This window comes from Galendromus occidentalis, unplaced genomic scaffold, assembly GCF_000255335.2.
Source record: "Galendromus occidentalis unplaced genomic scaffold, Mocc_1.1 scf7180000077504, whole genome shotgun sequence".
NCBI classification, from domain to species: domain Eukaryota; kingdom Metazoa; phylum Arthropoda; class Arachnida; order Mesostigmata; family Phytoseiidae; genus Galendromus; species Galendromus occidentalis.
The window spans coordinates 507,367-533,171 of NW_003805492.1; the positions used below are offsets into that span (position 1 = coordinate 507,367).

At 51.5% G+C, this 25,805-nt stretch overlaps 4 protein-coding genes across 4 annotated transcripts; 2 read left to right on the forward strand and 2 right to left on the reverse strand.

The window, feature by feature from the left end:
• Positions 1-1,400: 1,400 nt before the first annotated feature.
• On the reverse strand, positions 1,401-2,116 carry LOC100902750 (zinc finger HIT domain-containing protein 1). The gene has a single exon (XM_003746807.2). It carries the CDS (start codon positions 1,974-1,976, stop codon positions 1,512-1,514), a length of 465 nt encoding a protein of 154 aa, XP_003746855.1. The 5' UTR covers positions 1,977-2,116; the 3' UTR covers positions 1,401-1,511.
• A 1,463-nt stretch (positions 2,117-3,579) lies between these two features.
• LOC114828410 (uncharacterized) lies at positions 3,580-6,713 on the forward strand. Its single transcript, XM_029112461.1, has 8 exons — positions 3,580-3,648; positions 4,352-4,596; positions 4,749-4,976; positions 5,073-5,273; positions 5,442-5,640; positions 5,773-5,936; positions 6,028-6,228; positions 6,316-6,713. The coding sequence occupies exons 2-8, from the start codon at positions 4,358-4,360 to the stop codon at positions 6,557-6,559; spliced, it is 1,476 nt and encodes a 491-aa protein (XP_028968294.1). The 5' UTR covers positions 3,580-3,648; positions 4,352-4,357; the 3' UTR covers positions 6,560-6,713.
• Positions 6,714-8,231: 1,518 nt separating this feature from the next.
• Positions 8,232-10,485, forward strand: LOC100909279 (polypeptide N-acetylgalactosaminyltransferase 11). Its single transcript, XM_029112462.1, has 4 exons — positions 8,232-8,408; positions 8,615-8,808; positions 8,950-9,145; positions 9,292-10,485. The coding sequence occupies exons 1-4, from the start codon at positions 8,232-8,234 to the stop codon at positions 10,483-10,485; spliced, it is 1,761 nt and encodes a 586-aa protein (XP_028968295.1).
• Positions 10,486-13,045: 2,560 nt separating this feature from the next.
• Positions 13,046-23,937, reverse strand: SRPK (SR splicing factor protein kinase). The gene is made up of 9 exons (XM_029112463.1): positions 23,801-23,937; positions 19,546-19,724; positions 18,737-18,854; positions 17,979-18,252; positions 15,540-15,643; positions 15,037-15,382; positions 14,173-14,599; positions 13,686-13,946; positions 13,046-13,604 (listed from the first exon to the last, which is right to left on the reverse strand). The coding sequence occupies exons 1-9, from the start codon at positions 23,935-23,937 to the stop codon at positions 13,372-13,374; spliced, it is 2,079 nt and encodes a 692-aa protein (XP_028968296.1). The 3' UTR covers positions 13,046-13,371.
• Positions 23,938-25,805: the final 1,868 nt, after the last annotated feature.

Consider the following 25,805-nt stretch of genomic DNA (forward strand, 5'->3'; position numbering starts at 1 on the left):
TTCCCAGGGCGTCAATCAGTTATACACCGACGGGGTGAGTTCCACGAAGTTCAAAAGTGAGCCGCGCGGGCACGAGATGTCCTTGATTCCTCTCCAGGATTTTCTCCGACTGATCAGAGCGAAATGGCCAGACCTGGCGTCCGCTGCGTGACAAACGCCCGGTCTTGGATAGCGATTCAGGTCGTTGCGATGTGATTTGATCAGGCTGCCTCGATGACACGGAACTACCATCCTTGAACGCGTCGACCTCAAGCATTTCCCGAAACGGAGAATCCATGTAGACAATGGAGAAACGTTGGAATTCGAAGCTCCATGCCTGATTATCACTTCCGTTTCGTCCGGAGCCATCTCTCTTATTGTGAGCTGCATATGAGATTCACGGAATGAGTCCTCTCAGCTGTGGAGAAAGTAATAAGACACCTCAATCATCCGGAGCTTCTGTGCTCAAATCACTGATCTCCTTGGATTCTCTCCGCCTCGAGAACTGACGGGGTTATCGACCGAGTTTTCAGCAGCAGCATGTATATAGTCGCCTTTTTCGGTCGCCAGTGCAGGATTCATCGCTATCCGGCTCTAGGGCTGGGAGGTGGGAATTGGAAGGTAGGATATTGATTACTCGACCCACCGGGGGTAGCCTGAGAGTATGAGTGTCCGAAGGGTCGCGGGCGGATTCTTCGTATACTATCCTGCTATTGTTCTAAATTCCAAATGCAACTCGCTACAATCGTTCCATCCTGTTAATGAGCTGCACCTCTTGGCCGTTGCGGGGGAACCGCTCATTCACAAGCTTGGGAATCGGTATCCGACGATCGGGAAAGCTCCGGGAGGCATGACGAGGGAGCGTTGTAAATTCTATAATACATGTATCATCAAGCCACAGCTCACGCGAGCTCCTGTCTGTTCGCAATCGAGCTCGCATGAGAATCTCGGCAACCTCTCCTCGGCCGCATTGCATTCGTCATTCGCCTCGCATGCCATGCCATGTTCTGGAGGCTGTCGCAATTCGCGATGCCACCCTATGAGCATCGCCCGGCTCGGACCGCCTCGACGTCTGTACACGGCTTCCTTGAAGAAATCCCGGAGTATGGCTCTTTCTCAATGGCTGAGGAGCGCAAATCGGGAATCTGAAAGACAGCGATTGCCTTAAGGGCATCCCCAACATGCGAATTCTCTCCGAGACATATGCGGGACTCACATAAGCACAAGGCATATATGGTCGAGATTCGGAAGCGCTCCTCTCACCCCAAAGCCATCGATGGTGTGTATGTGGTCTGGTTCCAGAAGTGGAGCGAAGCGAAGTGGGTAGCTCCGTAGTAGCGCTCCAAAGTACCGCTTGATCGAAGGGATTCTATTGTGGAATTTGCGTTCAGGTAGAAAGAATATTGAATGGGGTCAGGTCTTCGCCGGCATCTTTATTATCACATACTCGAGTGTATACCGGACACTACGGATACGGATGAAGGTTTTATATTTACAGTGTGCACACATGCTCAGGCTACTGAGAGTCAGACTCAAGCCGTCCACTTGAGGCACCGGGTCTCCTGGTGGACGTCCAAACAGTTCTTGGCGCAATATCGCGCGCCACAGGAAACGCACGTGTAAATTCCGTACATCCCGCAAACGGCGCAGAAGTATCGTTTCGGAAATTTGGAGGCAGGAGCCGCTGCCGTCATGTAGTTCGGAGATTCCGTGCCGAGAGCTCGGTCCTCTTCTAGCAAGGCCGCGAGACTTTTCTTGAAGCGGACCTGCTTGAAATCACGAGCACTTTTCCGCTTCCCGGGTCGGTCTTTCCGCTCGGTATTGAGAGAGTCCTCGAACTTGGGCGCTTTCTTGTTCATGATCAGGTTGGCATGAGGATCTTCATGGTAGTTGTCTTGCTCGAGAGCATCGAGCGCTTTACGAGATCTCCTGTTACGCTGGGCTTCGTCCAGTACGACACGGTCGCCTCGTTTTTCCTTCTTCGTGCTCTGCTCCATGGTGGACTTGAGCTCGATTCACAGCACGGAAAATGCTGCTCGGCCGCGAATCACTTCACTTTCGTCTCGAACAACAGATGATAGTTCCGTTCATTTCCCGCTTTCGACATTCGATTCGTGCAGTAGCGCAGAGCTGCTCCAGCAGCACGAGAGAGTCAACATCAACGACCCAATTGTTTACAACGAGCAGCGCCCTCTACCGAGGGCCTGTTCCCGTGGAGAATTTGGTGGTGGTGGTAGCGTCAATCAGACTCCAAAGGAAGAACTAGCACGGCTGGGGAATGGCGCCGAGAAAAAAATACCTAGATCCGGGAACTTTTCTCAGCATGGTCTATCGATCAAAAGATGAGAGTAGGGACGAGGGTCCAATCTTCAAGCGCCAGAGTCAGGAAATGCTCGCTTCTATGATTGCCCGATTTCTGTTGAGAGATCGTACAAAAATTGGCATCGGATAGAGTTCCGCTCCATCAAGGATCGTTGTTTCGGACCTTGATGGATTTTTCGGAATCACTAACTCGATGAGTGCATCGAGGTGATTTGGTGATGGCATCATCAGCTCTACAACTGGATGGCGTGTTATGGTATATCAGCTGAAGCTGTCATTCCGCCGTCCGGCCTTCTCACTCAGCTTTTGTCGTCGAACTACCTCGGGCGCCAAGATTCTGTAGCGCCCCCTCTATAGGAGTATTCCTCCCCATTGACATGAGGGCACAATTGGAAGGAGGGAGAATTCCGCCAGTGCCTGAATGAGTCTACCGCAGATTCCTGCGGATTTCCGCGTCTGAATGGTCGAATCGTCACAGATAACTCTATATTCCCTCCGGCGATTCGGTATTCCGAATTTTTATTCGGAGCCCACGCAACCGAAGGAAACTTCCTGGCGATTCAGATCTTTCGCTTCGACATCTACAACCTCTCCGGGCGACCATCATACGAGACTCCAAAGCAGCCGATACGCCGCATGCGAGCGACATGGTCATCAAGTCGGAGGAAAACGCTGTGGGGATGTCTGGAGGCCATTATATCTGCTTGTGGATATTCGGTTGAAATACTTGTGAGCGAATTCTCGTTCACGTCACTCGCTAGAAGACTGAAGCCCGGTTCCGGGCTAGAACTGTGCGGCGAGCTGCTGCTTCGTCATGAACGCGTAATCCCGCAGGGAATCGGAAACGCTTGGTACCCTAACCCAAACTTTTCAATGATTCGGAAAGCCTTATTCCAATCATCTGGGGGAGGATGAGATTTTTCCGAGTTATTTCTCGAGACCATACACTACGTAGATGGATATGCGCAGCTTACGATAAGTCTCAGGGATTTCGCGCGGCAGCTTTGAAACTTGTCCGCGGTCGACCTAGAGCGCCCCCTGGACAAGGAATATCGTCCCGTCGAGGTTTCTGAAATGACTCGGCGAGTCAAGGCTGGGATTCGATTCTGAGCTGACTCCACCGATGCGGAGCCAGGTGGTGACAACGACAGACTGCACGTACATGCCCCCAGCGCCCAACGACTGCATCGCAGTCAAAGCTCTATGAGCCTCTGAGCGAAGCCGAGTGGGAGGAATTTCGCGCCAAAATTTCAAAATGTCTGCGGGTTGTGCGAGCTGTGGTGAGCGATGTTTCTCCAATGAACGTAACCCGTGTGCGATTGGGAGTTCGATGTGATTTCAGAGGACGTAAGTTCAAACTTCCTTTCGCCATCGCCACATGGAGCTGGGCGACCGCCAGGCAAGGCCAGGGAAAAGCTCGGCTACATGATAGGAGCCGACTTTTGCAAGTGGCGTGTTATGCTTGCTGACAGCTGAACCTATTTCGCCAATCGGCCGCCCAGACAAGTCGCTCGAAGAATTGAGGCCGGCGCCCTTTGCGTTAGATGGCGACTTTCGGAACAGCGCGAATCCGTCCTTGTCACACCTGGTCGGACCATCATTTTGACGGGAAATGCCTTTGGCGCTGGAGCCGAAACGGCGATCGGATCCGCTGTTGATATCAGCTCTACGCGGGCTGGCGATCCCGATTTCCTGAGGCTAGAGAGAGGATCATACTCATGGGGAGCTATTTCCCCTATCTCTCGCAAAAGCTATCATTCAATCATCGTGTGATCCGAGAACTCAGGGGTCCGCGTTCATTTCACCCCGGACGTGATCTCGATCTCGTCGGCCTATGCAAGGCATGGGTAGCAGATCTAAGTTCGCGAGCTCCAATATGGAGACTTCGCGCCATTTAGGGGCACACTATGCTTCCGGGAGCATTTAAGTCCCGAAAGATGCCGAGACAAATTACCATGTCGATGCGGAGGATTCAATATCGACGTGACTGAGTTATTTCTCCTGAATTGTTTGGGTCGCATCAAGATTGAAGAATCTATTCCTTCGGTAGCGCACGATGGCAGAGCCGATGCAAGGCGTGGAAGGCGATGTCGTCAATCCTCAGCAGCTGCAGGTTGTGCAGGTCCTGGGTGATTGTGCGCTCGTCGGGAACGACAGTCAGCATATTTTACTCGATCCTGATCAAGCGGACTACGATATCGAGTCTCCCGAAGTTGGTGAGGAGGGGGGATCTCGGAAAAGATCTCGGAAACCACTGTTGGCTCTGAGCGTCCGCGAGAAAACGGCTATCTGCAGGTGAATTTCCGTTCCTTTCTGTTATCTACCGGCCGCCCCGGTGAATGAGCTGTATTCAACTTTCGGACATCGATACGCTGCGTTCCCTGATGATGTTCCCTTCATCGGAGCTTCCGCTCTGAGCGATGAGTAACGACCGATTTCATTTCAAGATACAAGGCCCAACATCCGCAGAGCAACCAGCGTCAAATCGCAGAGCACTTCACGAAGTTGTGGGGCAAAGATATTTGTCGACGAAGAGTCAGCGACATCTTGGTGCAGAAGGACAAATGGTTCGACGTCGAGCGTCGCGTGAAAGGCGACGCAGACAAGACCTTCAGGGACGGAAAGTTCGCCCAGTTGGAGAAACACGTTTTCGACTGGGTTACCGAAGTCGCTAGGTGAGCGATGCTTGCCGTGATGGCAGAGTGAATAATAATCGATGATGATCTAAGCTCCCCATTGATTAATTTCATATCGCAATCTTCTTCCTCAAGGTCCGGGGGGCGGCTATGGGACGAGGACATACGACGAACGGCCAAACGAATGGCGGAGATGCAAGACGTGAAGTCTTTCGTGGCTTCTGCTGGCTGGCTCTCCGGATTCAAGAGACGTTACGGCTTGAAGGCCGTTGAGGAAGGCGGCGACATCCAGTTGGACTTCGCTCCCGAGCCCTCGAGTAGCGAGTTTTCACAGAGGTGTGTTCCTTTGAAGCTAATACCACATGTCGCCGACACCGCTGTAATGGCGAATTGATCATCATCCGGACGTCTGATTATGCTTTTCCTAATTCTCCATGAAGTTCCGAATGCCTCTTGGACTAGGATCGAGACGGTATTCTGTCTGACTTTCTCCTTCGTCCGCAGAGATGAGAACCAGATACAGCTTCAGGGCAATGATGGTCAGCAGTACACCGTCAACATAACCGTCGATAACCCTCCTCACGCTCAACAACAGAGTCAACCTTCAATTAGCATGACATCCCAAATGGCGAGAAACGCGGTCGTCGAAGACGCGAATCTCTCCGATATCGAGACGGGAGAAAGTGGAGACGAAGAACAAGACGTAAGTCCTGATCTGGAAGATGAATTGAGAAGGGACTTCAGTCGGCTCGATTCTGGCTCCAGATCCAGATGCCAAGGGAAATCGGAACGAGGAACCCCTCTCCCCCCTGATTTGGACAAACTTGCATTCCAGCCCTCGATCACCATCCAACCACAGAACTTGAACAACCCCGCCGTGAACGGTGAACAAAATATGGCACTCGACGACTTAGTGAAAACCATAATCTATGGAGGTTCCTCGACCTCGGCCCAAGTGATGACGGCGGCCGCAACCCAGGCCGCTTTGAGCCAAGACCAGTACGTAGTACAGAAATTTTCTGAACGAGGATTTTCATCGTGAGAGCAATCAGCGAGTTTGACTTAATTCTCATGGAAAAATCAGGTACAGCTACCAGGATACCGCGCACAACGGATCGGGATCGCCTCCCCTAAAAGGCCGAGCGGCAACTAGAGCGAAAATGACCGCGGTTCTCGTTCGCAAGGTTCTGGTAGCCACGAAGCGGAAGCTCGACGCCGAAGCCGATATGATTCGGGAACAGCGGCAACGTCATTTCTATGAAGGAAAAATGCTCGAAGAAAAACGTCGGAGGTGAGTTACGACGAAGACGAAGCAGCATAGCACCAATCTGGGAAGTTTTCTCCGGCCGAATCGAACTGATCGAGTCTTTGTTCGCAGATTGGTTGAAGAACGTGAATTAATCGCGGCGCAAAAGCGAAAGCTCGACAACGAGTCCAAGTATCTCCAGGAACAGCAGAGAAACGAAGTCATCAGACGCGAGTTGCTCCTGGCAGATGTATCGGCAGCCAGAGGCCAAGGCAACCTGAAGCAGAATAAGGTCCATTCAGCGGCGCCTGTTCCGATCGCGGTGAATCAACCGAAAGCCAGCTATGTAACCCTCGTCACCGGTTCATCGGAGTGAAGATGAGTGAGCTCGTCCGCGTGACCTCCGGTTGGGTCTCCAGAGTCGACTCATACGGTCTTGTGTCATCTTCATCCCCGCTGACGGGGAGGCTGAGTCGTGTACGGTGTCTTGTTGTATATAGTCGGAAATCCGTCAGGATCAGAGGATTGAGCCTTTGAAAGGAGCTCGCGATGGCAGGTTCGAAATCATCCATGACGATCCCAAATGATGGCGATCTTGGGTACTGGCATTGAGCCGCGGAATCTCCGAGTGCTTCCGGCACGCTAAAATTGTATAATGCTGCTATAGCATGAGAGGAGAATATATTGCATGGAGAGGATACATGGAAAACTTATGAGAAAGACTTACCAAATGTTTTCGGAATAAATAAATGTATGATACTATAATTGAGCTGTCATTTCGGATTTGCGCTCGGTGCCGAAACCAACCCAGCGATATCTTCATTTATTACGATCATTGATTCGTCTGGACCTGGAAACTTGCGGGCCCGACTTTCGGAGGGTCCAAAGTCCCGAGGGGGACAGTCATGGATCCGGTCGGCAGCTTCGCCAGGGTAAAGTGGCGTGCCCAGGGGGGGCGCTAAAGATCTCTTTCTGGCCCATAGAGCTCCATGTTGAGGCTCATCTTCCTCGGTAGTTAGCTCCTACCAAAGCAATGGCCCTGCCCCCTTCCCCCCCGCCCCTACAAAAACCCTGGGCACGCGCCTGCCAGTGTATATGAGGAGGCAAACGGGACTTCTCATAAGAAATCTCATCTGCCGAACAGAATGGTTCCCGATGCGCGCAAGATGGTCTGATACAATGGGCCCAAAGGCGGCCCCGGCTCTGACTCATGGACCGAGACCCATCAGCAACTTCATCCATTCGGACCGGCCCGACGAACCTTTCGAATCTGTCTGCCCGGAAATAGATATTCTTCCCGACTTCCATCCATCGGTTGAATCTTTGTGGAGATCGCACTTGGCGCTTCTTCGAAAACGAGACTGGTTGATTCCTCCTGTTTATGGACGCTCCGATGTCCGAGCTCCCTTTCACTTGTCCTACATGGGTAAATGTTCTATCCGGGAACCCAAGGCAGGCCCTGTGGCATAGCCGACCCACCACCTCGGAGACGGAAACGTCGAAGCGACGTGGAGTTAATTCGGACACAAAGGCCTAATTTATGCGATGGAATCGATCCGGAACCCATGACATTCGCAGTCGGTGACAGACCCTAAAAAGATAGTGCTCTTGTCGGACTCGTCGGAATATTCCGCTCGTTACCTTCATTTGGCGCCATCCTTCGCGGTAACTTCAGATCCAAGATGGCGCGGCCGATGCAGTGCTCTACATCCAGCTGATCCCGTCGCTGTCTCAGACTACAGTAGCATCCCTGGCCGGATGATATTCCTCGGAGCCACCGTGACCGGCTCCGGTGCGTGCTTTCCCTCGTGAGCAATAACAAGGAACTCATATGGTGCTATTCAGGCGGGAATCCGAGTCGAGGAGCTTGAAAAAAATCCGCGACTATCGGTCATCCGACAGTGTGAAGTGACAAACCCCATCTGCCGGGCGCCATGTGACGACAGTGTTCCGATTTGCCAGGGACACGATAATTCCGTGATCACGGAAGAACGGGAAGCGAATCGGAACGTGGAAACTCCCTCGGAAGCCGTCTCTCCCTCAACAGAATGAGCTTTGAAACTCCCCTCCAAGAGAAGAACATGATCATGAAATCGAAACTTTTCTGTTGGGTCACAGTTCTCGCAATCTGGACATTCATTTTCACGTTCTACTATTTGACGTATTTCGGTGAGGAGAAAGTCCGTTTGAAAACCCGCTTCGAAGCCGCCAGTCTCACAGGCAACATATCTGACAAGGTTTGTGAGAGACGCACCTTAACCGCATCCAATGTCTATTCGGGATCGGATACTTGGACGACAAGCGCTCGAGGGCTTGACACGGAAGATGTCGCTCCATCCAGAGATCGCTTAACAAGATCGATCTCGATTCTAATGAAAATGAATCTATGTCTCCGGAACAATATTGAAGATAATGCCGATCGAACCGTGACGAGACCAATTCGCAGGTGATCGATTTCGGGAAAACGGAGGATATCTTCAAGCTTGGCCTCATTCGGAACTCCCAGGATCAGCAAATAAAGACCGAAGGATATAGACAACACGCTTTCAACACGCTGGTCTCCGAGCGGATCGGGCTCCGACGACGAGTGCCTGACACGCGTGATGCGCTATGCAAACAGCAAAAGTGAGAGTTCAGCTTTTCCGGAAGGAGACTCGAATAATCTGGGGAAGAAAATCATCCAGAAGAGAAAATCCATCTGCTCTGATCTGTAGATACCTTTATTGAAGCTTCAAGAGAGGAGTAATATTTGGTTCTTATCTGAAGGTATTCTAAAGACTTGCCGCGCGCCTCGGTCATCATCTGCTTCTACAATGAAGCTTGGTCCACTCTCATACGCACCGTGAATTCCGTACTCGACCGGTCACCCTCAGCGCTTCTCCAGGAAATTATCCTCGTGGACGACCTATCTGACATCGCAGAACTTGAACCCCTGGCCGGTTTCGTTCAGAAACACGAGAAGGTCAGCTTCTCCGGGCATATCCGGATACATCCGATTTCGCTCTTTCGCACGAATGAATCCGCTGCATCGATTTAGTTCAACGGGGTTGATAATCCTAGCGATAATACGCAAGCACCAAGCTCTGAAAAATTGTTCTTGTCCCACAGGTTCGTGTAATTCGAACTCGCGAACGCGAAGGCCTGATAAGGGCGCGAATGATTGGAGCCCACAACTCGACCGGGGACGTTCTGGTCTTTCTGGACAGTCACGTTGAAGTTAACGAACGATGGTTGCAGCCGTTGCTCGTTCCGATTCAGCAGAACCAAACGACGGTCACGTGTCCTGTCATCGACATCATCAACGCCGACACATTCGAGTACTCCCCTTCCCCCCTCGTGAAAGGTGGTTTCAACTGGGGCATGCATTTCCGCTGGGACAATCTGCCAAAAGGCTACTTCAAAAGCGAAAAAGAGCGCATTGCGCCTCTGCCCTCGCCGACGATGGCTGGTGGCTTGTTCGCGATTCACAAAGATGAATTCCGACGTCTGGGAGAATACGACTGGGGAATGGACGTGTGGGGGGGCGAGAACCTGGAACTCTCGTTCCGAATCTGGATGTGTGGCGGGAGTTTGAAAATTATGCCATGCTCGAGAGTCGGTCACGTTTTCCGTAAACGACGACCGTACGGAGCATCGAACGGAGAGGACACCTTAGCAAAAAACTCTCTCAGGGTCGCAAACGTCTGGATGGACGACTATAAGAAGTATTACTATAGGATGCGTCCCGATCTCAAGGATATCGATTTCGGCGACATTTCGGCTCGGGTCGAGCTGCGCAATAGGCTCAAGTGCAAATCGTTCGATTGGTACCTGAAAAATATCTACCCCGACTTGCAGTTACCGTCCAATCGCACAGGACTGAGGAACGTGAACCTCTACAAACGTAAACAGCCAACAATGACCGGGAAATTCCAGATTCGGGTAGACAAACTGTGCGTTCAGAGTCAGGACAGTATTTTCCGTCGAGGCGGAGCGTTCGTACTGCAGAAATGTGACCCGCATAGCAAGAAACAGATGTGGTTCGAAACGGAGAAGCACGATCTGCGGCTCGGGAATCTTTACTGTCTCGATGTCGGAACGAAATCTATGCCGAGATTGAAAAAGTGCCACGAAATGGGAGGCTCGCAAGACTGGCGCTACTCGGCGCAATACGGAGCGCCGCTCTACAACATGGCGAGTGGTCTGTGCCTCGGAGCAGAGAAAGTCGCTGAAGGTCAAAAAGTCACGATGGAGATCTGCAGTTCGGACAAAGCCTTGAAATGGGACTTCGTGCCCATTAAAAAAGCCCGTGACGGCTTCTGAGTCACTTCTCGCTCATCGCGCTCTGTCTTCGTAGCAGCTCAAGTCATGTTCGAAATAATCAGGGAATCGATTGTGTTCATATGGAAGAGCTGCGGATTTCCAATCTTAGACTCTCTCATGACTCGGTCGTCGGTGGTCAGCCTCTCGGGTAGATTCAGAGGAGAATCATGACGTAGTGCCAGAAATTAGGCGTCGAGGTTTTTATATTTCCTACGCAGCACTGGAGACGGCTATCACTCAAACACCCGTCTCAATCGCCGAACTCTAGTAACTGCCTTTTTCTACGGGATTTTCAAGATGTAGGTCAGCAGCAGCGTACATACATCGTGGTCGCTGGAATGACGCGGAGCACTGGATATCGAAGATCACCGTTCATAATCGGACGTTTCCTAGAGAACATTCAGCGTATCCGGAAACTCTCGCCAGGTTGGCACTTAGACTTGCGCCTCCTGGATTTTGCGCCCGGACGCCCTCGACGCACTGTCCCGGCCGGCCCCCACCCATGTTCGTGCTCTCGCGGCCCCCGCCTCTGCTCATGCCCTCGCGGGCCGAGCTCCCGATGGAACCATGAACCGAAGCCTTTGTGAGCTTACGGCCGCTCGGGTGACGAATACGGGATGAGTGGACGATCAAACGGATGGAGATCGTCTTCTACCACTTGTTAAAATTAGATTTTCAATAAATTGATCAACGAACACGCGCCGTCATAATTGTAATAGAATATCGATTCCCCTCCTCCTTCTGCGAAGTCCGCCTCCTGCCCACTTCTGGGTGGGCCTGATTGGCTTCCGGATACTTCACGGGAATGTTCTGACGTTCAATGAGGAACTCTGGAAGAAGTCGCGATTCAGCACTCAAGTCTTTGATTGAAAACAATCCTTTGCTTTTTGCTAAGTGGGAGTGCTCCGTTTTATTTGAATTATCAATATCAGATTTACAACGCGATATATACATCCCCGATGTTACTCTCTTTCGACGAATAGCCCGGATATGTAGCGGCCTTGTCTCCAATAGATCTCGCAACCTCGAAATTTGGTTCCCGGACCATCTCCATAACCGCCGATCTTCGTCGCAGCCACTCGTCTCAAAAGTAGGCTCGATGAGGGGGAATTGAGAATCTGAGCGTTCTGTGCCGGTCGGAGCCTGCTTGTCGTTCATGAAACACCCTCAAACGAGAGGGTCGCGATCTTTCGTTAATTCCTCTCTATCGCATATATCCCAGTGACAGACCTCCTACGGAGTTTTCGCCGGATCTTCGTTGGGATCTTCCCTAGAACTGTCCTCCCGGGAGACCGGCTCCTTCCCCTACTCCCGTTTTTAAGAGTTATCCTCTGTCATGAGCACGCAACACTGCCGCCCCTCCTCGTCGATGGAGAGGAAGAGTCCTCCTCATTCTACCAGTTTTTCGATCGATCACCTCCTATCACTTCCACCGCCGAATGCGTCGCAATTCTCCCTCCCAAGCTCATTTTGCCGCCGAGACATTACGCATCCCTTCTGGGAACTCCAAAGGGAGTGCGACCATAGATATCTCGAGACGCAGTCGACAAGGCCGGAGTCTGCCCTCGTTCTCGCATCCAAGAGAAGTTGAGGGAGAAACAAGAGCCGCTTTGTGATACATTTTTGATTCCTGTCTTTAGCCCCGTTGAAGATTATGCAAAGCCACCGATCATGAATGAGAGAATTTTCGAGAAAAAGAGTTGAGTGAATCAAAAAACCATATTTTAAATATTCTGCGTCGCAATACAATTCATGAAGGCTCCATTCATGGCATTCCTTCCAATCGACCCGTCGTTCGTGAGGTTTCTATCCATCATGAATCATCATCGTCAGTCTTTCCAGCCCGAGAAGCGAATTTCAACCTTGGCGACGTGAGCTCTCCCCGGCGGATTGGATCAATAGTGTTTCTGCTGCAGGTGGTTGTGGTCGTGAACTCGATCCTTTGAAAGCCTAGCGCTTGCCGAGCCCGGCCCGCGTATACACAAATAAAATATATGTAGTAGTTACATACAGCGAGAAGTCGCGGCACTCCTTTCGTCCATGGAGGACTAGAGCGTTTCAACATCCGGAAGAGTGCTGCTTGCGACGCGTTACCTCATTTTTTTTGCTGGTTGTTGTCGTTTCGAAACGGCTAACCGTGGCTATTCTGAATTAAGTTCTGCGCCTCTCTCGAGACTGCTGTCTGAAGATAAAGCTCTCGAAATTTTTCCCCGCGTCGACTCTCCGAAGAGCTCTACTGTACCTCTCACCCTACGACTCGGTTCTCCTCCGCCGCGTCGTACATTGTTCATCTGTTGAAGGTTTCTTTTCCCGCTAATGCGAATCGATGCTATACTCCGAAAGGCGGTGTGATCAATAATATCCCGCTCAACTAATTGCAGCAACCGTTTCCTCAAATTGTTCATCAATATCTCTTTCTAATTCGCTTGCTTTGTTGGTCGGTCGATCTGTCTGTCGGTCGGTCTATCTTTCTTGCTCTCTATCGGCTAATCCGTCAGTCAGACAGTCAGTCAGTCGGGCAGGTAGGCAACAGAACGAGCCCAGTCGCCTTTGGTAACGAAAGGTTTTAATCGTTGTATTGGTCGAGAATCCCAGTAGAAGGCAACGCATGGGTACAAACAGAGTCGTCTATCACAAACACGAGTTGGATCTTGATCGGCGAAAACTTTTTTTCTCGCTTCCTCGTCCCCCGTCGCTTCACATACTCGTCTCTCTGTCGTAATTTCGAGTCCCCGTCTCTCATGAAGAAGCTACCTATTAGACTGGCTTGTGTTTGTTTGTTGGTTGTTGTTTGTCGGATTTCGTCATGCGGTAATCTCCAGATGGGAGCCAGGCTGCCCGTCTGTCGGTCCGATGTTTGAATCGAGGAAATGAATTTACATATCTCTAGTTCGGAACTCGGTTCACTTGCAGCCAGGGGTGTTGCAGCGCTTGATCGGCTGACACTCGGAACTTGACGTCGTACTCGAGCATCGGTCTCAGGAAGTCTGCGAACGCCTGCGCATCCTCCATAGACCAATCGTACTTTTCGGTCAAGACTTCTGTCAGACCCCAAGGTTTGAGCTTGGTGATGTGTCGGAGCTGACCCTTCTTATTGAAGAACTCGTGAGAGTATTTTCCTGCGAAAAGAAGACGGATCCGTCAATCGAATTCGCCATGGGTCTGAATCGATAAATGGAACGGATGGGCTTCCGACTCACCAGAGAACGCAATGCCGCGGGGCATTTCACCGAGCAGCTCGATGACGTGCGCGAGGTGATCCTCGTCCCTTGAGTAATCGGCCCCGGAGTGCGGTTCAAATAGGTAGTCTCCAGTGGCGAGCTCGAACGCCATGCACGCCGTAGACCAGATATCGGCAGCGGTGCCGTATCCAGAACCGAGCAGAACTTCTGGAGATCTATATTGACGGGTCTGTATGTCCTCCGTGAAATGATGATGCACCCAGCAGGCATTACCCAGATCTTTAAGGAACATGGAAGTCTCGTCAATTATGATATCTTCGAAATATTAATTGTTATTTCCAAGTATAATCAGTAGTAGGTATTAGTAAGCATCAGCAAGTATAATAATTATTATTTACAAGTTTAGGAAATAATAATTATTTTTCCTCAACTTGGAAGTTCGAGGCCAGGACGCTCGCAAAAACGTGAGGTTCGGTACATGGGCACGAATCGACAGCACACTCACCCGCGATCTTGACTTGAAGGTTGGGGCAGTCCTGTCTAACAGGGTCCGGTTGCGGCGGCGGTAGGGATCGCCGACAAGACGACTTGCCGGATCCTTGAGCGGCCGCCGCTTGCGTCTCTGGCATCGAGGCGACTCTCCGGAGTTCGACCTGAGAATTGGCCTCCTGCGACACTGGTTGAGTGGAAGCATTCTGAACAGAGAGTCTTCCAGGTGATAGGCCCACTTGGGGTCCGAGGAGTACCGTCTCACTCCGTTCCAACCGTCGCTCTCCACTGCTTCCTTCCGGCCGGAGGAGCGACGGAGATTTGGATCCTTGCTTGGAGGGAGATTTTGACGAATCTTTGGATGAGTTTTCCTCTCCCTCGGGTTTCTTCTCCCACCAACCGGGCTCTTTGCCTTCCGCCCAGCCCGAAGCCTCCTGCATCACCTGCGAATCCGAAGGCTGACAATCAGATCCATTGAGCGAGCACACCATCACCGGAGTTTGCCTAATCCCCGACAAGAGAAAGCATGTTGAAGTGCCTAAACGATAACCTCAAGACGGACCCGCCCTCGCATGATGGATGATGATATCATTATATTTCAGCATAGATAGTGAATGATAATAAAATAATCTTTCTCGAGAAGAACCCGCCATTCCGAGTTTTCGGAGCACGCCTGGCACAAACAATCGGGAAAGAATTGATTTCCTAACCACATTGCTTGCATCGATTTCGATCGATATCGGTAGTTCAATGTAGAAAGTCAATCTTGATATCGTAATATTTCGATCTTAACGATGAAAATAATATCATGAGTATAGGGCGAGACTCATGAGTCCGCAATTCGAATGTTGGGCCTTGCGGACGGAAGCGGAGCACTCACCATGTACTGAAGCTCTTTGCGTTTAAAATCATTCTGGCCGTCCATGTCCAGGTTGTTTTCAGTGCCGTTCGAAGCGTTGGCTTCAGTGGTCAATGGACTCATCGGTTCCTCATCGTCCTCGTCTTCTTCCTGTTTCAAGTCCATCCTCTGGAGGGATGCCATCTCCTTCTCGATTCTTTCCTGATTTTTCTTGGCTTTTTTGCGGAGTTGTTTCTTTTTGTTCTTGGACATTTTCTCACCGTTGGCCGATACTCTCATCTGCTGCACGTCTGGAGGTGCCGTACAAACAAGCGAAGCGGGAAGGCGAAGGCCCATCTTCTGCCACTGGGTTGCTTCGTAAGCCAGTCTGGAATCCAGAGCTCGCGGTCAGAAGTTTGGTCAAGCGTGGTCGCGGGAATCGGCTAACAGGGATCTCCTCTTGAGCGCAGATGAAGCGATGTCAAATGGAACAAGAAACAGAAACAACGGATCCAGTAGCGGGCACCTATCCGCTCCGAACTTACCTTCGGATGTGTGTTTCATTGACACAGACGAGAATATTTTCCGGTTTTATGTCTGTGTGAATGATCTTACACTTCTGATGCAGATAATCAAGGCCTTCGAGCACCTGCAAGGAGGAACCCCAGATGAGCTTCTCTATTCCTCCGAGACTTTCTGAGAGAATCGGCGATGAGAAATTCCGACGAATTCTAGCCGATGGGCGCGAACGACTTCACGATACCAGTTTCTTCCCTGACACAAAAAGTAATTGTCACCGAAGCCAGCGCTGAATCGGTCCCCAGATGAGCCCATGAGGAACGACTTCCCTACTTTTCCCTCAAGGAGCGAATCCGAAAAAAAACCTGGCCAGCTCGAACGCGTTGCGGGAGGGACAATTTCTGGAGAAACTAGACTTTTCTTCTTGGAAAGTTATCCCTGCGCAGGGCCCCTCAATCCCACGAACGGGAAAATTGACAATGGAATGACTGCTGTTGACTCCGCACGGTGTCTGTGAAATGCGATGGCTGGGAAGTCCACGTGACCCATTACGGAGTCGACTCGTACCACCGAGAACTTTGAGCGATTCATCGCAGGAGGTGATCAATGAGAGGCAGACGCGAGAGATAACGGTTCTCGAGTAGGAATAACAGGAGTTGCAAGAAGCTCAGCGAGAGCTCATGATGAGGAGTAAATCACCTACACGTCATCAAGTGCAATAGATGAAATGACGGATACAATGGGTCAACGGGACAGTAGCCCCGAAACAGGAGATAGAACAGGGAACAGGCCAGTACGACCATCTTATCAGCTCCTGTTTTGAATTATTTGCCTCCGCAAAGCCAGTCGAAGCGAAAAGGCACGACACGTCTGAGCAAGTCAGTCTTTTTGGGAATGCTCCCACACGTCAATGATCGAGATAGCACGGAGATAACGACCCGGGTCACAGCGCGGACCCTGATTATGATCGACACATCGTGCGAAGAAGCCGAACGGGTCGTCTGAACGGACTGAGCTGGTCAACAAAGGATTTCAGTCGGAACGTGGAAGGAAGCTCTTGTGTATCGTCTATCCACTGCGGCTTTTCAAGTGAGCCGGCATCACAGATAAATCATGAAGCTCCGTTGGCTCGTGGCCGAAATCATCCGGTCCGTGCTCGTTTCTATCGACGGGAGAAAACTAGAGGCGGATTTGAATGGGATTGGATCCTCTCATTCCTGTCGACCGACCGGACGAGTGGGTTTCAGTCCCTAATTGATGCCCGACCAATCAAGCCTCCATCATCGTATATGGCGCGGATATTGACAAGCGTTCCAAGCATGGCCGGGTACAGTTTGACGGATCATTCAGCAGTGCCAAGCTGGGATCCACGGAAGAAACGGCTTCGCTTCTTCTACGCGGATTCTGCTCTTCCGAAGAGACGGGAGGGCATTCCGGTAAAACTGCCGGCTTCGTCGAAAAGAGCAAAAAGTTCCTGCGACGCAGTGCATCATGATGGAACTTCGACTTCAATCCCTTCTCATCAAACTCAGGTGATGCACCAAGAAGTAATGCTGGACGCTTCGTGCAGAAGCTTTTCAGCGAAACGGGCTGCTCTGGAATTTCCGACAATGGTTTGTACAATGGAGGAAAATGAAACAAGGGGCGATAATGGGAGGAAGAAAGCAAAACGACGGGGAGAGACCATCACTCGCAAGCGAGAAAAACATGGAGAAAATGAGAGGAAGAGCTTTTCGGGTCAACTAGCCATCACCAGGAAGCGGCGGCTTTGTCCAAGAATGGTTCCGTCCTTAAGCGTCGAGGTGAGCGTTCCAACAAATGAATGGTATCTCCAGACATTTATGGGATCTATCTATGAGCCGGAAATCAAATCACGGCTCGTCTGGTTTTTAGAAGAACAGATGAAGCGACAGAAAGAAGATGGACGATACGGCGAACTCGAAAGACAAACTTCGATGAGCAAGGTTTTGATCGGGGGAATTCAGAGTAGCGGGAACGTCCTCCTGTAGAAGAGGAATCTGAAGGCTTTTTGCATCCGCTCATGAAACCATTTGCTCGGATTTACCCGATGAAGATCGGCGACTTTCTTCGCAGCCTGTAGTATTCCCGATTCGTCTGGCGAGACTCGGAAGCGGTTCGAAAGCGGCCGCCGCCGCGGCGTAGTCATCTTCGTCATGCTGCACGGTATTCGGCTTCTTTGAGTTTACGTTACGATCGAGTGGGCGTCTCCAGCGACTCAATACTCATCAAATTTCGACACAGAATTTTTTTCTCGCCGCCACGGAATCTTCGGAAACATTCGTCTCCCACACTTTACCCCTGACGTCTGTTTCGAAAACCTGTGTATGTACGACGGGTGCCAGGAGTCCTCAAAGGAATCTTCTGCGAGATCACGCGAATCTCAAACTGGACTTTCAGGGATGCTTTTCGGAGGTTCTTGCGATTTCTCCCCGCTCGCTACTCACCTGTCGCATGATGATTTTCACATTGTTGATCGGAATGCCTTGGTAGTTGCTGCGGATGATGAGTTTAAGCAGATTGTGTCCCAAAACCTCGAAAACCATGCAAACGTGGGTTCCATTCTGTCCTTTGATTTTGAAGTCATCGAGGAGCTGAACTACGGAATTGCGCGCTCGCTCAGCGCCATCGCTTTCTCTTACACAACGCAACAAATTTATCTCATCGAGAGCCGTTTCTGTGTAATGCGGGGCCGCTTTTACCACTTTGAGGGCGACAAATCTGGAAAAATATTCAAATTATGAATTTGGGATTCTTCTCAATATTTGTCAATATGTAACAACCGCGAAAGGTCCGGAGACCATATCTATTCAAGTCCTGTCCCGAAGAAGCATTTCCAGGGAGTAAAAAACTGCGTAGAAAGGCGAAGATTGAATATATTCTCAGACGTATGATCAAGCTCGTCAATCAATGCCAGGGCAAACTGAACGGAGCATCTGAGTAAACAGAGATCATCAATTGCGGGCCTGAACACGCCTAGTTGAACAACAACGGCGGCATCAAAAGTCAATTTCGCTAAGCCCTAAATATACAGCGTGTTCTGATAGGACACTACAGCGCAACGTGTGCGGAAGATGACATGGCCTGGTTGTGCCCTATTCAGCTAACGACTCTTGACCATCCGGGCTCGGTGGCTCAAGGTCGACACGACGTAACTTCGAAGCTTCCAAAGAGGAGAGATGATGCAGCAGGTCAAACAACTCACCGTCTATTATGGAAATCCCAACAAAGCCAGACTGTAGAGAAATGGCCCCAGCCCAGTTTGCGGATCACGTGGTACCGTCCATGGAAAACGTCACCGATCCGAACGAGATGGTAGCCTCCTGCAAACGAGAAATATCACATTTTTTGCCACCGATTCCACACTCCATTAGTCGGCAGAAAATCTATTCCAGGGGGTGGGGGTTCTGAACGACCATCCCTCCCGTCCTATCGATGCTTGGTCGAGACTCCATCATACGGGTCTCAGAAATAGGTTTTTCAGGAACGAACGGGCTTCATCCGGATCGCACACTCTCTCCACCTGCGGCCGCTTGGAGAGCAGCTGGAACGCATACCTAGGGATTCATGTCGGACAGACATAGGCAGATTTGAGAGAGGAAGTCGATTGAGATCGAGAGCAGGAGAACTCGCAGGAAATCCAGGCAGCTAGCCAGCCAACATGAATAGAGAGTTCTCTGAGGCCAAATCTAAAATTAAACATCATTCACACTTGTTCGACTCGTCCCCCAGTTCACGAGTGATGGTTGAATGTGGAAGGACAAAGTTCTCCTCGCAGGGAGATCTGGGGAAAGATCTGGACTTGAAGTTTGATGATTTTCTCCCTTGGCTCCTTTCTACTTCAGACGACCGCCCTATGGAGTCAGGTTTCGAAAGCACGGAATTCGCACTGCAGGAAGGTCAGAAAGGCCAGAGATCGTCCCTCCCGGAGTTGGGAGCAATTTATTGCGAGACTCGCGACGTCTCGGGCCGGAATTTCCTCTGCGAATGAAGAGTGGAAGGCAGTATTCTCACCTTTGCAGTAGTCTTTGGGATCCTCCTGCTCCTCATCGTCTTCCGCGTCCTCAGCTTCGTTGACGGCCTCACCTGCCTCGTCCGAAGACGCTTCGCTTTCTCCGCCACTACCGCCGCTCCCCGTGGTCGACGGCCCGACATGGAACGACCCATTGCTCTTCGCTCCCCCGCCGCCTCCACTGCAAGAAAGAAAAGGAGTTGAAAGACTAGAACAACGAATAAATCACAAACCATGGATTGCAGGAGCGATTTCCGCATGAAAGCCACCGACTCGATGGCAGAATATCATCCCAACACCTTCGACCGAAGTATCCGCAGTTGGAATGATCTACCCCAACCCCATACGCGAGTACTCTCCGGTCGAGCCGCAGAAAAAAACCGCATCATGTAAGACAATCCCACGCGCGAGCAAACCGGTGCGGATCCGCCGCGCGGCGCTAATTATCTCCTCCGATCAATGCTCACATGAAGGAGAAAACATATGACACCGATCACGTGTCGCCTCAACGTGAATGTTGCGAAAGCTAATCAGATGAGGATAGATACCAGATCCGTCGGCGATCAACAACTCCCACTCCCACTTCGACTTCTTCCACGTCCGTTTCGGAATACAAAGTTTCAAAGTCTTGCGCAAGTTGCTGAGAGTTCCGAGATCCCACATTGATCCAGCCAATGTTTCGAGGTCCGGGCCGGATTTCGAATTCGATACAGAGACGGAAATGATCTCCGACGCGGAGGATCATCGCGCCTATCAAAATACCTTCCGCTCGGCATCAACTCCGGATCCAGCAGAAAAATATGGCATGTGTGCCTTCTCGGGTGCAGAATTCATCACCGGCCGAATATTCGAGCATTATCACTCCGAGGCGATAGTCGCTACGATCGACTCCAGTGTTTTCCGACACAATAGCTTCTGAGGATAATATATTTTCGCAGTCGGAGCACATTGTAAGGGACTAGGTTACGGATCCGATGCATACCGCAGCCAGGCCTGCTGTATCACGGATATTGCGAGCGACGAGAGCCCAGAAATCAGACAGAGAAAAAAGCGATCGCAGAGACTCCGTTTCCGGGTTAATGGTCAGAATGCGGGCCGGAACTCCCCAGTCGACCGATGCTCCCATTTCCGCTCCAACCTAGGGCTCTCGACACAATTACTCGCGACAAAAGCTCCGGAAGAAATAACTTCTTCCCCAGCTGCTCGGTGAGAACTTGCATAGGCTGCATCTCCGTCGAGCTTGTGCCCGAGCCTCGACCAAAATGCCAGAGAACGGAAATTTCGGTGTTCTCCGATTAACGTCTCTCAAACGTGCCCGCCAGACAGCTTGTAAACAGCACGGCCGAGAGACCTCGTGTTCAGGGCCTGAAAGAGCGACGGAGGAACGAGCAGACATGACGGTCGGTCGATTGCCTCATTCGAGCCGCTCCCGCTGCCGAAGGCCGAGGTAATCTCTTCGGTCGGCTCGGTCACGACCAGACATTCGGATCGAGTGGGGAAATCTCCAGAGAAAAACAAACTACCTACTCCGCTCCCAAGCTCAACCCAGTCAGAAGATATGCCTGATCGTGATCGAGCAGAATAATCCGAGTAGAGGCCAACTTGATGGAAATCCCATCAACTCATCTACGTCAGCAGTCCGGATCGCGCCGCCGGCATGCATGGCGAGTGAGATGGAATTTCATTCAACGAGATAACTCCTCACATTCCCGGGACTCTCCCCCTCCTCGCCGTCTCTATTGCAACGTTAGACAAATCGCATCAGCAAGCGGCCATTCCCAGCTGCAGACGGATATCCAAACGGCGCGAAGATCTCATTAGCGAACGTTATATCCCCGAACACTCCCGTCGTATTCGCCGGAGGAGAATTCAGCCCCCAGCGAGCTTCGCTCAATGCCCTAGGCCCACCGTGGCCTCGTCTGGATAAGATCGAAATAGTACAAGATGCGTGGACCCTTATACGACGAGCCGAATCCCGTAAGTTGCGACGCGTCGCTGACGATGGAGGTGGCGACAAGGGCGTTCGCCGGCAGCGAACGTCAACGACGCCGAGTCCGCAAACTTGGCCTTCGGTCTCCACGAGCCAACTCGAGTTTCGATCGAGTTCGAAGGTAGACTATCGATCGGTTGTCTCTAGGACAATCCTATTTTTAAAAGACTCAGTTTGAGAACGGCTGGATGCTTCGAAGAGCGCTGATCCACACGAGTTCAATCCAGCGGGGTCAATCCGTCGAAATGCCGGTGGAAAGACCGTGGAGGATTGAGGATTTCCCCGGAGGAAGCTCTAGCCCCAAACATTCCATGTTGCCATCCACGAATATATTTTCCCGAAGATCTCGAGTTCCAGTGGAGCTCGTCGTGTGACGCTCGTGGAAAGGAGAGCAGATACAGCTTCCCGTTGTACTAGATTCTCACCTGAATGCACTCACGACACGTACGACATACTTCCAAAGCTCGTAGTGTGACATCGTCCTCAATACACCGCGACCAAGGGTTTATCCAACAGCTCGGTAGTCTGCCGTGAAATAAACCACCAAACAATAGAACAGGCAATGGAACCGAAACTTTTCAGCAACTCAGTCTGGGAGCTAAGTGTATAGGAATCCCGCAAGCAGCACAGTGCTGTTTTCCTTAAACGACGACGCGAACTTCGTTGTCCACTTAAACTGCCTCGATTAAAATAAATGATGCAGCTCGAACACAGTCGTCGTGATCATCGACGACTCTCTCGAAGAGTTCGACTAGCGGACACGGCTCGACGATGCTCGGTCTCAAAAACCGGAGGACACCCTTGCCCAGAGCGATTGATCCCATGCAAAACCGGACCGCGAGCCTCTATTCGGGATGGAATCGATGAAGATGAAAACTGAATCGACTCGATTCCCAATCAAGGTCAGCAAACAAGTCGGTGCTGCGATCGCTTGTCGGACACAAGTCGACTGGACACGAATCACTCGGATCGGCGAATCCAAACCGAGGAAAAAGTCGGAACTAACAATCAGTCAACTTGAATTTCGACTGAAAAGCCGAGCGCACCCACTCACGATACGGCGTGGTTGACCATTTCGGGTACGTTTCCGTCTTGACCCAAATCATGATTTTTTTCCTCGGACTTTTTCTCGCTCAGCCATTCTCGTCATTTCACGCTCGGCTGAACATCGTCAGACTTCGAAAGAGTTCTGTTGTCACTTCTGCCATTCACTACTGTGCGTAGTGATTCTGGCGCGCCGGACTTGCGCGCGTTGACCGGTCAAAGACGCCGCTCCGGGACCGATTTTGAACGGACAGCCCTAGTTTGGTATCGGCGACCAAAAGAGAACGGGAGCCGAAAGCCAGGAGGCTCCACCTAAGGACCGATCGTTACTTTCGTGCCCCTACTCGTTCACTCAAAGCTCCCTTCTATCCCACGTGTCCGACAGAGTTATATTTAGAAACACATTCCCCCAGATCTAATCACGTTATAAACGTTGAGTTTGATTACATAATCAAGAGCACTAGAAACGGGCGCTCGACCCCGGGCGACGAGTTCAGGGTATCTCAGGAAGGAGGAGCATCGTATTAAGAGGCGGTCAGGGGAAGGAAATCTACCGTAGTACATATTTAATATGAAGCGTGACATGAGTACTGAATTGACGTGACTCTGAAATCCAATGATCCGAATCGTTGCCGGTCTTCCTTCCCCCGTATTCTGTTCAAGTTACAAGAGAAGGATTGATTGAGCAATCGATGGAAAAATCACGCGGCAGATGACTGTGATTTGGTTGGCGAGGGACGTCGAACTCGGAACGTCTCTATGATGCTCTTCATAGGGAATCGAAAAGCTTGCAACCCGCTATCGGGCTGGCGTTTTGAGACTCTGGGGAGCGGAAAAAGCCGAACGGAACAGAGCTCGACAAGCATTCCAAGTCAGCAAGCCTGCACTCAAGGCCGTCGTACGGATCATCAGATTTCGGAAACGTTCCTTCTCACTCTGGCGACAAAACGGAGTAGCGCGGGACGAGCATCTATTCTTTCCCGATCCAAGTGATATTCACGGCTCTCATTCGCTTCTTTCGTTCTCGGATGGTCCACCCGTAATCGGGTCTACTCTCCCCGCGGGAAATGGGGGGTGGCTGCCCCCGCGCGTATTTTCCGTTTCCTCAGTGGGATCACGCGAGTACATGGTTGGCAGCAGACGGATTCAATGCACGACCGTCGTCCTGGTTGTGAGGACTTCTTTCCAAAGTTCCTCAACCTGGTTTTTGCGCTCATGCGTACCTCCGTATCGGTCTCCGGAGCGCTCGAGACTCCCGAGCTGGGGGCTGATGGTTGGTCTCATCTCTGGATGGATCACAATCAAAACACAACTCTCGCTCTTCCACTTCGAAATCGACTATTTCGATGACTTGGCACATTTTCAACTAGATGCGGAAGCGTTCCTCACTCGAGCCGTCTAGCATGGAGGGGCGCGGCAGCCGCGCGAACAGCCGGGCGCATCAAAGCACGGAGATCCCCTGCATTGGCACGACTTCGTTCCACTGATACATTCACTTGGCTAATTCGAAACGTTTATCGTAGGGAGACGGAAGGTGAATACTCTGGAGAGAGAAGGAATGGAGAGGTTCACGCGATCTCTATGGACTATGCAGGAGGGAGCTTATGCGGCTCGGTGGATGGAATGTTGAACTCGTGTGGCGTAGATTCACGGCGTTAATCTTGGCGGGCATGTCAATAGCGAGGCATGCGATGATTGAGCGATTATTTCTCTATCCCAATCCAGTATCAATTCAATGGATATCGAGTCAGAACTTTTTCGCGCGAATCTTCCGCGAACCTCAGAGAAGTCCACCGTCTCGCATATGAATCCGGCTCAGCGTGAGCTCATGAGACCGTCCTTCTCCCGCACAAGGATTTATACGGCCTCACACAGGCTCCGATCGGCCAAATGAAAAGGGCACCACAGCCAACTTCACATCGGAGGGACGAGAGCGAGGAACGTTGACATTAACGCATTTTGCTGCGACGAGTGTCGAGTGTCCTGTGATTCATAAAGTCCTCTCGACTCTCGACCCACGTCTCACACGGAACGTCGACTCTCGCGGCGAAGTATTCTGGGATATCTCGACCGCTGTTCCCGGAGACGCTGGATTGTGTCCCACGAGAGTGTCATCCGGCGACTTCGCGAAGCCGCTTGTCAAGTAGTCGCTGCCACCACGACACTAACAGCCACTTGCTCAGAGAGAGCTGGCCGAGACGGGCTTAGCAAGTGCGCACTGAAAACGCAACCGTCTCCATCAAGACTACCACGGCCGAGCCGAAACTGTTGAAGGCATGTGCGTAACCTAACGACACCCTCTCCTCAGAGCGGCGACGATTACGTCCATAGACAGTCACTGGAAGCGGCAGCTTCCACAACGGAAACAACGACAACAGAAAGACGACGACGACGACGACAAGGACGTCGACGATTTCTCGTCAGATACATAGTCGAAGAATCTTACCGCTGGAGGACTCCCATTGCGCGGAACTGCAGGTGCCCCGTCTGGATGGTCGTGAGGGATCGTTTATTCAAATGAGTCCGGTCACGACCTCGTGAGGCAGGAGCAGCCACTCAGAGTTTCTGCTGCTGGCGGCGACGAATATGTTTGTTTGCGAAAATCCACAGTTTCAGGCTATCCGTTGTTGTTATGACAGTCAATGAGAACGACAGCGACTACACCGATCACGAGTGTCGAGGATCACAGCTGATTGCGCGGACCGAACACCAACTGAGGGAACCTATGGCAACGTCTGACTCGGTCAGAAAGTCGACGAAGACCAACCGACGTACCGGCCGGCCGCGGTTCCGTTGAATTGAGCTTCTCCTGGGAGAGGATGTTCAAACACACGGCAAACACGCACGCACGCTCCCCTTGCTTGGTCCGCTCGTTCACTCCGTTGGTTACACACATCTCTCTGTTGGATGGAAAGGTCTCAGCATCCATCCGGTCCTTCTCCCCATTGAGAAAGGGATTCACGCGAGCGCTCGGCAGCATGGAACTTGGCCGCATTTCCGCCGACCGGCTGAATGATCCGACCGACGTGACGCACAACCACGTAGAAACCCGATGGTCTCGACTCCCATGACGACGGGATCGGTGCTCGAGGGAGGGAGCGATGCTCGAGCATGCAAAGATCGCTGCAGAGGAACGAGGGACCGTCGCAGCGAGCGACAGCGCCCGAGCTTATTTGCAAAAGACGGGGACCGCATCGGAGCGCACATAATGGCCAAGCGTCGTACCGG

Bases quoted from the DNA above. Each gene is read 5' to 3' on its own strand.
- LOC100902750 (XM_003746807.2), bottom strand. From the start codon at position 1,976: ATGGAGCAGAGCACGAAGAAGGAAAAACGAGGCGACCGTGTCGTACTG.
- LOC114828410 (XM_029112461.1), top strand. From the start codon at position 4,358: ATGGCAGAGCCGATGCAAGGCGTGGAAGGCGATGTCGTCAATCCTCAG. The intron at 4,597-4,748 runs GTGAATTTCCGT...TTTCATTTCAAG, and splicing joins GAGAAAACGGCTATCTGCAG to ATACAAGGCCCAACATCCGC. The intron at 5,937-6,027 runs GTACGTAGTACA...AATCAGGTACAG, and splicing joins GCCGCTTTGAGCCAAGACCA to CTACCAGGATACCGCGCACA.
- LOC100909279 (XM_029112462.1), top strand. From the start codon at position 8,232: ATGAGCTTTGAAACTCCCCTCCAAGAGAAGAACATGATCATGAAATCG. The intron at 8,409-8,614 runs ATATCTGACAAG...TCGAACCGTGAC, and splicing joins CCGCCAGTCTCACAGGCAAC to GAGACCAATTCGCAGGTGAT. The intron at 8,809-8,949 runs GTGAGAGTTCAG...TCTTATCTGAAG, and splicing joins GCGCTATGCAAACAGCAAAA to GTATTCTAAAGACTTGCCGC.
- SRPK (XM_029112463.1), bottom strand. From the start codon at position 23,937: ATGTGCCAAGTCATCGAAATAGTCGATTTCGAAGTGGAAGAGCGAGAG. The intron at 19,725-23,800 runs GTACGCATGAGC...TCTTTCTTGCAG, and splicing joins CTCCGGAGACCGATACGGAG to TGGAGGCGGCGGGGGAGCGA. The intron at 14,600-15,036 runs GTGAGTGCTCCG...TCGGATTCGCAG, and splicing joins GCAAAGAGCTTCAGTACATG to GTGATGCAGGAGGCTTCGGG.